This window comes from Panicum virgatum, chromosome 6N, assembly GCF_016808335.1.
Source record: "Panicum virgatum strain AP13 chromosome 6N, P.virgatum_v5, whole genome shotgun sequence".
Taxonomy (NCBI): domain Eukaryota; kingdom Viridiplantae; phylum Streptophyta; class Magnoliopsida; order Poales; family Poaceae; genus Panicum; species Panicum virgatum.
Genome location: NC_053150.1, coordinates 9,314,461 through 9,323,569, shown reverse-complemented (window position 1 = coordinate 9,323,569; position 9,109 = coordinate 9,314,461). Strand labels below are relative to the sequence as shown.

The following is a 9,109-nucleotide window of genomic DNA, read 5'->3' as shown; positions in this document are numbered from 1 at the left end:
CAGAGCCGCAGCTCCCACATGTCGAGCAACCTACGCAGCCGCGCCGCCTTCGCTTTCTCACGCCGCAGCCACCACCGCTTCACGCACGCAAACTGTTCGAGGGTTTGCCCGCGCCGCTTTTCGCACCGCTCGCGCGCCTCGTTCTTGCCTTCGCCAGTAGAGATGGGTCGCGAGAAGAGGAAGGGAAAGGAAGTTGTGGTCGAGAAGCCCGCTCGCAAACGGACTCGTGCAGAGAAGGAGGCCGAGAGGGCCGAGATGGTGGCCAAGGCCGCCGAGGAGCAGGCGTCAGGCCGTGCTCGCCCGTTCGCGATCAGGGATCCGCCAGCCAGGGGCAGGGCCAGAGGCCGAGGTATGGGCAGAGTCAGAGGTGCCAGGGCCACCAGAGCCGCGACAGCAGCAGCAGCGACAGATTTAGATGGTTCTGACTCAGAGGCAGCACAGTCAGAGGGGCAGAGTTCTCCACAGCAGTCGTCTGAGGGAGGTTCCCCGCCAGCGATAGAGCGTCGCACTGGACCGAGGACTCGGGGAGGACACCAGCCACAGGAGCCCCGCAGGTCCGCAGCAGCAGCAGCAGCAGCTCGCAGAGCCGAGGCCCTAGAGGCCGAGCGCACAGTGTTCCGTATGGACACTGTTGTGCGTCTGGAGCCAGGTGTGATGCTCCAGAACTTGACCCGAGCCAATGCGGCCAAGGTCAAGAGGCTCAGGTGGAGTGTTGAGGAGGAGGTCTGGTTCCCAGTGACCCGAGACAGCAGAGTCGACAGGAGGTTCTGGACTCTGCTACAGGCCAGCTTCTACGAGACTTTCCAGCGGAGGGGCCACCGGATCTTCCCGCACAGGGTTCTTGACTGGGTCTCACTAAGGACAGCCGCAGGGGGAGCAGACGTGAGAGCACACTTCGCTCACTTCAGAGGACTGCCCAGGCTGCTAGGGATGGAGCAGAACCGTTATATCGAGGACTGGGTCAGAGTGTTCTATGCCACAGCTTGGATAGCACCCGAGCGCAGAGCCGTGCACTTCATGTTTGGAGGGCAGGTTTTTGGTTTGTCGAGGGCGACCATTGCTGGTATACTTGGAGTTGACCTGGTCGACGTCTCGCTGTACGAGAGGGTTTACGGGGACTCAGATCCACCCCGCAGGGCGATGGTTGGCGGGATTGCTCCTTCTCACGAGGCGATCTCTTAGTGCTTCCGCCAGCCGTTCCCAGCCTCTTACGCCAGAGTGCCAAGCCTGCTGACTCCAGAGGCATACGCTGTTCACATGGCACTCCGGAGGACTCTGTTACCGAGGAGTGGCTACCCAGAGGGGTTCACAGGTTTGCAGCAGCTCTTGCTCCTACACATCCTCACTCACGAGCCATTTGATATAGTTGACTTTATTCTGGCTGAGATCGAGGATGTGATCACTGATGGGATGGGTGTGGTGCGACAGTTTCCTTATGGGCACTTGATCAGTTACATATGCTCTATGATAGTGCCAGCAGAGTCACCCATCAGCGCCCCTTACCGTCACGACGAGGCTCCCAGGTTCCCTGTCTACCGACCCACAGCTCCACAGGACAGGAGGAGGGGCAGACACGCAGATAGAGCTGCGATGGCTCGACTGTCACCAGAGGTACAGGCACGAGTGGCAGAGGAGGATGAGGCACTCCTGGCAGCGGAGGCACAGCTTCCCGGGGGAGATTATGAGATTCACTGGTCTGAGCTTGAGTCAGACTCCTCTGAGGACGTAGAGTACTTTCCTCCAGCTGCCCCAGCCAGTCACGACCAGGAGGCAGGAGGTTCCGGAGAGCCAGCTCCTCCGACTTCAGCAGCTGCTACAATCTCTGAGTCCCAGGTAACTCAGCCGTCCGAGCTCACTGCACTACTATAGCAGCTTGTGACTCAGCAGAGGGAGGACCGACTTGCTCAGGAGGAGGCCAGGAGAGCCCATGAGGCTCAGATTGCGGCTATTCAGAGAGAGGCAGCCCGAGAGCGTGCAGCGACAGAGGAGCGTTTTGTCGGCCTCATTGACAGAGTTTCACAGAGGACAGACGCTCAGTTCCAGCAGATCCAGCAGGGCATGATGGCGATGTTCGGGATGATCTCCCAGCTTTACTCTCACACCGGACTCGCCCCACAGCAGCAGCAGCCCGGACTTCAGGGTGTTGGAGCACCTCAGCTTGCAGTCACACCAGCTCCTCCTCCTCCAGCCCCTACTGCAGCTCCAGCTACTACAGCGACACAGGAGACCACGTTCTCGATGTCCGCACTCTTTGGGTCTGCCGGTCGTCCGCTCTTTTCACCACTGCCCGCGACCACACTCTTTCAGGACTCACCGTCAGCGGTTCAGTCGGTCGCCCTCCCTACCTCACCTCAGGCAGCACCTTCAGGGGGAGGAGCAGTAGAGGAGTCCCTGCTTCCACAGTCGACGCAGCCGGCAGCCTCAGCGGTCACTTCTTCAGATGTTGATACTTCTTCTGCTGGCCCGGTTACGACTTCTACGGATCCTCTACCAGGCAGTGCCAGCACGAGAGCCTCCACGACAGTCACTCCCCCAGTGAGCTCAGACCCAGACCAGCAGCTTCTGTCTGTCACCGAGGGTGAGGGTTCTCCGTCCGACGACGACGACGACGACGACCCGGACCGCTTCCTCGCCGTACCACGACAGCACGACCCGTAGCTCGCCTTTTTGGTGCTTTGATGCCAAAGGGGGAGAGGTATTAGGGGGAGCCTCAGAGTTAGGGGGAGGGTAGAGCTAGAGAGAGCTCGTAGTTATCAGGATTTTGATTCTTTATATCTCATTTGGTGTTAGTTCATGGATATGTGCATTTGTCGCTTGAGTATGCCGTGCTTTGAGACATATCTATGGATTTCGTTTGAGCCGTTGAGCTCTTTGGTCCTTCTTCGAGTTTGCTTGTGTTTATCCTATTTTTATCTTTCTCGCTCTCTCGTTTTTTTTATGTTTGTGTTGTCATCAATCACCAAAAAGGGGGAGATTGTAAGCATCTAGGCCCTCAAGGTATGTTTCGGTGATTAATGACAACCATTATTGTGACTAATGAGTTTGTGCAGCTTAATAGATCATTATCGCTCATTTGGTCATATGTCAAAAGAGGCCCCTCAATTTCATTATTCAAAAAGGCGATCTCGGTATTCAACTCAATTATATGTCAAGACTAAGGATCTTTCTAGTCCTAAGTGTCATAAGGTTGAGAAGGACACTTAGGTTAGTATAGGTTTTATAGTTTTGTAGTGATCGCACTATTAAGAGGGGTTAAGGCTAAGTAACTTGAGCATGGACATGGTCATTTGAAAATGGATGCACACTATGGTCACTCAGGTTTCTAGAAGTTCAAATAAGTGGTTCTCAACTTATATCTCAAGAATATTTGAATTTCATTCAAGACTCAAATCAGAAAAGACAAAATCAGAAAAAGTCTATACACCGATTTAACCGACGATCTCAATTTTCTATACGTCGGTTAAACAAAGTCAGCAGAGTCTGGACAATTCAATACACCGGTTAAACCGACGTGTTTGAAATTAACGTCGGTGCATTAGTCCAGAGTTGGTTTTTCCGGGGCATTTCAAGTTCTATACACCGGTTAAACCGACGACATTTAATCAAGACGTCGGTGCAATTGACCAGTGAGATGGTTTTTTCCAAGGACTTCAGAAGTTGTACTCACCGGTTAAACCGACGATAGGTTTGAGTTAACGTCGGTGCAGTTGTCCAGAGACTTGGTTTTTCAGTTGATCAGTGGACAACTACACTCACCGGTTAAACCGATGATACGTCGGTTAATCTGCCCAAGTTGTAACGGCTAGTTTTCAGAAGGGGCAGTTTACATTCATCGGTTAAACCGACGATGACTATTGGAGGTACGTCGGATTAACCGGCGCTACGCAGTTTTCTGGCAGCTTTTCTCCAACGGCTCTATTCGTGTGAGCTGCCTATATATACCCCTCCAATGGGTCATTTTGCAACTCTTGATACCAGGCAACATCCATTCACTCAATACTATAGTCAAGAGCCACCTTGAGCTTCATCATTCATATATTTGTTCATTCAATCAATCAAGAAGCAAGATTAAGGACTTGAGTAGAGAGAAGCTTGTGTGCATCCGTTCTTGGTGATCGGTTCTTGCTCAAGTGAAGGCCTTAGCTTGTTACTCTTGGTGATTGGCATCACCTAGGCGATCTTGGTGATCGAGGTGTTTCTCGCGGAGCTTGCCAAGGATTGTGGGAGCCCGGAGAAGAAGATTGTACGTGGCTTGAGCTCCACCACGTCGGGATGGTGAACGAAGACTCTTAGTGAGCGCCCAAGTCTCGGTGACATGGGAGGTGACAAGACTCTTAGTGAGTGTCACAACGTGGATTAGGGGCGTGTGCCAACACATCGACACCACGGGAAAAAATCCGGTTGTCTCTTGCACTCTCTTTCATTTCAAGCACTTACTTTCATGCATTCTTTCATGTGCTTGACCTTAGAGATCATAGCTTAGCTCTACCTTGCTTAGTTTCATATCTTTGATAGCTTGTGTAGTTTGCTTTGTTTAGCCGGTTGGTGAATTGAGCCTTACTAGCATTGCATAGGTTAAGGTTGTTTTATCTATCTTAGAAATTTGAAAAAGGCCCAATTCACCCCCCCTCTTGGTCCATCGATCCTTACACCGACCGTGCTGGCGGATCTGCTCGGTGCACCATCTCTCCATCTCCACGCGGCTCTGCTCCACGGCACGGCCAGCCTTCCCAGCGTCTGGCTCAACTGGCGGCGCGTCTTGCCTCTTCCTCTCCCCACCAATAATTTGGACTGCCACTAAATGCTATTATTATGATGCATGCATCCAACTTGAAAATCACATTGTCTTCAGTCACCGTGTTCGGCTGGTGGGTAGGCCTCCAGCGCTACAGTAATTCCCTCTCACACTACTCCAGCTCCAGCCTCCAGCCACCAGCCAGGTAACAGTGTTTTTCTCTCACACCACTCCAGCTCCAGCCTCCAGCTCCAGCCTCCAGCTCCAGCCTGCCGAACGCGGTGAGTGTTGTCGAGCATGTAAAAACCTTTTTCGCTCATGCACCATGTATTGATGTGCCAAACAAAGCATCCAAATTGCGAACCAATGATTGCAGATATTATTTCTTATGTATAATAGAATGGTTTTCATATTGTCTTCTCTTCTAATTGGCACAGTGGTAGAGTGCTGCCTGTAACTCCACACAGGTGCTCAGCCTACGAAATGCAAGGGGATTTTCATATTATTTTGGTACGTTTTCATATACACCACATACTTATCTCTGAACCAAGTCAACAATGATCCTGCCTGCATACCACATACTTATCTCTGTTCTCTGAACCAAGTAACAATTGCTATATAAATGTTGTCTTTAGTAACAGCTATTTTTGCCTTTCCTATGATTGGATGCTACTTATTTGTTGGTGCTATATTTCCGTACTTCTACAATGGAAGCTGTTATGAAAAATATCCTATTTTAGCTTCTAACTGTACGATATTACTTTGTTTTTCATTTATATTTTTAGAGTGCAGTGAAACTTTTTAGTTGACGAAGTAACTGTATGTGCCCTTCATTCTGAATTTTTATGATCTCTATTCCATACATACATTTATTATTTTCAAACTGAACTCAATTCTAAACATGCGAAACAGACCATCTTGATTGGCCGAGTCATTATTCTGGGTTCTGACATGCTCAACTTCACATAGCCCTTCTTTGACACTGAAGTTTGTATTTTGGATGTAAAGTTACGATGTAAAGTAATATGTATTCCTGCAATATTAGAATTCATCTACAATTATTACATATATATATAGTCCTGGGCTCATCAGGGAGCTCTAGCCACACGTGCTAGACAGTTCAACCGCACCGGCTCCCCGAACCAAACCTCTGCCACCAATCTGCCATTGGGCCCAGGCCCAGCCCATTTGCCGGCCCACCAGCCCACATGATATAAGCACACCCCCACCACCTAAACCCTAGCGCCCTCCCCCCCCCCCCCCCCCCCTGCCGCTCCAGGCCCGGCGGCCGCGACGAGGCGCCCCACCGCCCCTCGCGGCGGAGGCGAGTCCCATGGCGGCAGCGCTCCCCATCCTCGACGACATCCCTCCCGAGGCGGCGATCCCGGTGGCCCCCTTCCCGGCAGCGTGCTGCGAGCCCGTGGCGAAGGCGGACCCGCGGCGCGGACGGCGGACCCGTGACGGCGGCGGTGGGAGTGGGTGGCGGCGGCAGCATCCCCGACGCCGTGGGGGGGACGGCTTCATCCGCGACATCGAAAGCATCAGCGGCCCCCGGCGACGACGGGTGCGCGAAGGCCCCCGGCGACGACGGGAGCGCGGAGGCCCCCGGCGAGCGCGCGGGCGGCGAAGGCCTGGGAGTGGCCTAGGAGCGGCGGGCCCCCGCCTCCCTCCCCCCTCCCACGGTGCGGCGGCGCGCTAGCCACGGCGGGCGCGTGCGGCGGCCCCTGCCTCCCTCCCCCCTCCCACGGCGCAGCGCCCCGGCTCCCACATCCCGGCGGCGGCGGCGCTTCCCTCCACGGCAGCGGCACGGCGGCCCCCGGCTCCCGGATCTCGGCTGCAGTGGTGCTCCCCTCTGCGACGTCAGCGCACTCCTCGCGGTGGCTGCGGCCCAGCGAGGAGGCTCCGGATCTCGCAGCGGCGGCGGGCCCTGGATCCAGCGGCGTGGCAGTTCCCTTCCCGGCAGTGTCGGATGCAGGATTGGAGGCAATGGGGCTGAAACAATAGAGATGTTGAGTGTGAAGATTTAATGGTGATTTGGAGGTCTTGCTATAGTGTTTTACGTGTAATTAGGGGAGCTTAGGGGGGCTTGAGCCCCCCTAGCCCCCCTCCTGTATCCGCCCCTGCTTCCCGGGCAGCGTGCAGCTGTCCGGCCACCCTCACTCGGCGGCGTGGCGTCCCCCACCCCGGTGGTGCGCCTCCCATCCGGTGACCGGCGGCATCCGAGCGCGAGGATGGCGGAGCAGGGCCAGCGACGCCGAGCCGCCACCCCGAGGCGGCGGGCTGGACAGGGCGCGGCCTTCGCGGCGGCTCGGGGAGCTCCTGTGTGCAGCGAGGGCAGACACCGGCGGCGGGGTGTTGGGTGGTCGAGGATCTCGGGGTGGGCGACCCTGCTCTGCCCTTGGTGACTCGGAGACACAAGCGCCCGCCTTCAGAACAAATTCAAGAATGGGGGCCTCCAACTCCCGTTGTCACCAACTGGGACCGCTGCACAAGCGCCCGCGGCATCCGGCGACTGCTCTGACGATGACGATTTCATCCAACCAATCAAGAAGCGCAAAGTCCCGCAGGAATTCGAAGCATCTCACGCGGCTCGACCATCCTCGGCGCAGAGGTCGCGCTCCTCGGCGCGATTTGCAGCTCGGCATCAACCTCGACGCACTACTGCCGTCAGGAAAGCGCATGCAGCGAAGAAACCTGAGGTAAGAGTATACGACAACTATCTATCAAATATTCAATTTTCTTTTGTCCCAATCCGAGGAGCATCAATCGTTTTGCACGCAATCTGAGTGCATGACATTCTTGCAGTTGCCCAAGGAAGCAGAGCAGTGCCGTCCAGTGGAGAAGGCCTCCCCAGCGCCAAATAAGGCCGAGAGAAAGATCAGCAAAAGACCGTGAGTCGTTCTGGCTTTCCAGTCTAACCGATAGCACCTAAGATTATTATATACGACGATGTGTCAAAACGGCTATATGATATATGTTGATATGTAGTGTAGGCCCTCATATCAATGTTTTATACGAGTTATATGACATTTTTTTTTAGATGTGTTTTAATCTAGGGTTAATTTATTTTAGACCATTTTGCGTCAGATAGATCAATTTTCACCACCTTTTTTTTTTGACATGCTACAAAGTGTGAACTTTTTTGCACTGAAGTTGGGTTCTATGATCCAACCTATACTCAAATATGCCACTCTGAAGTTGGTTCTCACTGAATATGTGTACTTTTAGTCTTCTGAACATTCTCACTGCTCCCTCAATTAGGGTACCCCTATATTATGTGTGCTATATGATATATAGGATGCTGTCATATGATATTGTTGATATATGATGGTGATATATGATGTTAATATATGATGTTTCTACCTTTTTTTTACCCTCATTATGCAAAATGCTATATGATGTTGATATATGTTCTATAGCATAGGTTTTTTGATAGATTAAGTTTCTACCTTTTACCCTTACTATGCAAAACCCTAATGTTTTGTTATAGATATTCGGTACGGGCAATTTGCTGCACTGATAGACCAATTTGCTGACATCAACAGGAGCGGCGATGGCGGCGCGGTGCTGAACGGTCCCCGGTCTAGCGCAGTGGCGAGGGGTCCCGGGCTGTGCGTGGCGGTGACGGGCCCTCGGTCGGGACTGGCTGCGCAATGGGAGCTCGCGGTCTAGCACGGCGGCACGCGGCCTTCCTGCCGGACACAGAGGCGCGTGCGAGGGGTTCTCGGCGTTCGCCCCCCCCCCCCCCCCCCCCCCCCCCCGCGACGGCGGAGTCCGACTCTGCATCCGGCTGGCACCGATGTTTTCAAGTCTTATGCGTTCTATGTTTAGATGTACAGGATTCTATGCTATGATTTGTACGTGCTACATTCAAATTTCTGAGAAGAAAAATGTGAACCTATGACTTGCATCACTTCCTTATATGACCTACAGGGCTGCCATATATGACCTGCCTCATATGATCTGTATAGCCACCTATGACATATATTGCTGCTTTTTGTGACCTGCATTTTTATGACTTTTCTATGATCTACCATGGCTATTATATGACAGAGTACATAATGCTCTATGATTACTTCTAGAGTTAGCAAGAGAGGCTACGTAAAATTGAACCCATAAAATTATTTGTGGATGTAAAGTCTATGAATATAGAGTTCTATGACTATAAATATGTGGTTCTATGATGCCTAGATTCAAATTTAGAGGTTTTTAAAAAAAAATTAGCACTGCCATTGTATATGCTGTCAGCACTCAGGAGTGGAGCTCAGTAAAGGCGAAACTGGGCTCCAGCCCCTGCTTGTCCAAAGTAATTTTTCTAATGTCCCATTAACGCATAGCCTCTTGTGTATTATTGTCCATTCAAAATCCACAGCC

General features: G+C 52.7%; 1 protein-coding gene across 1 annotated transcript; it reads left to right on the top strand.

Moving 5' to 3' along the window:
• The first annotated feature begins 6,498 nt into the window (after nt 1-6,498).
• Nucleotides 6,499-8,648, top strand: LOC120677411. The gene is made up of 3 exons (XM_039958570.1): nt 6,499-7,434; nt 7,541-7,626; nt 8,281-8,648. The coding sequence occupies exons 1-3, from the start codon at nt 7,181-7,183 to the stop codon at nt 8,304-8,306; spliced, it is 366 nt and encodes a 121-aa protein (XP_039814504.1). The 5' UTR covers nt 6,499-7,180; the 3' UTR covers nt 8,307-8,648.
• Nucleotides 8,649-9,109: the final 461 nt, after the last annotated feature.

Coding starts and splice junctions, on each gene's coding strand:
- LOC120677411 (XM_039958570.1), top strand. CDS start 7,181: ATGGGGGCCTCCAACTCCCGTTGTCACCAACTGGGACCGCTGCACAAG. Junction 7,435..7,540: donor ATGCAGCGAAGAAACCTGAG/GTAAGAGTATAC, acceptor ACATTCTTGCAG/TTGCCCAAGGAAGCAGAGCA. Junction 7,627..8,280: donor AGAAAGATCAGCAAAAGACC/GTGAGTCGTTCT, acceptor TGACATCAACAG/GAGCGGCGATGGCGGCGCGG.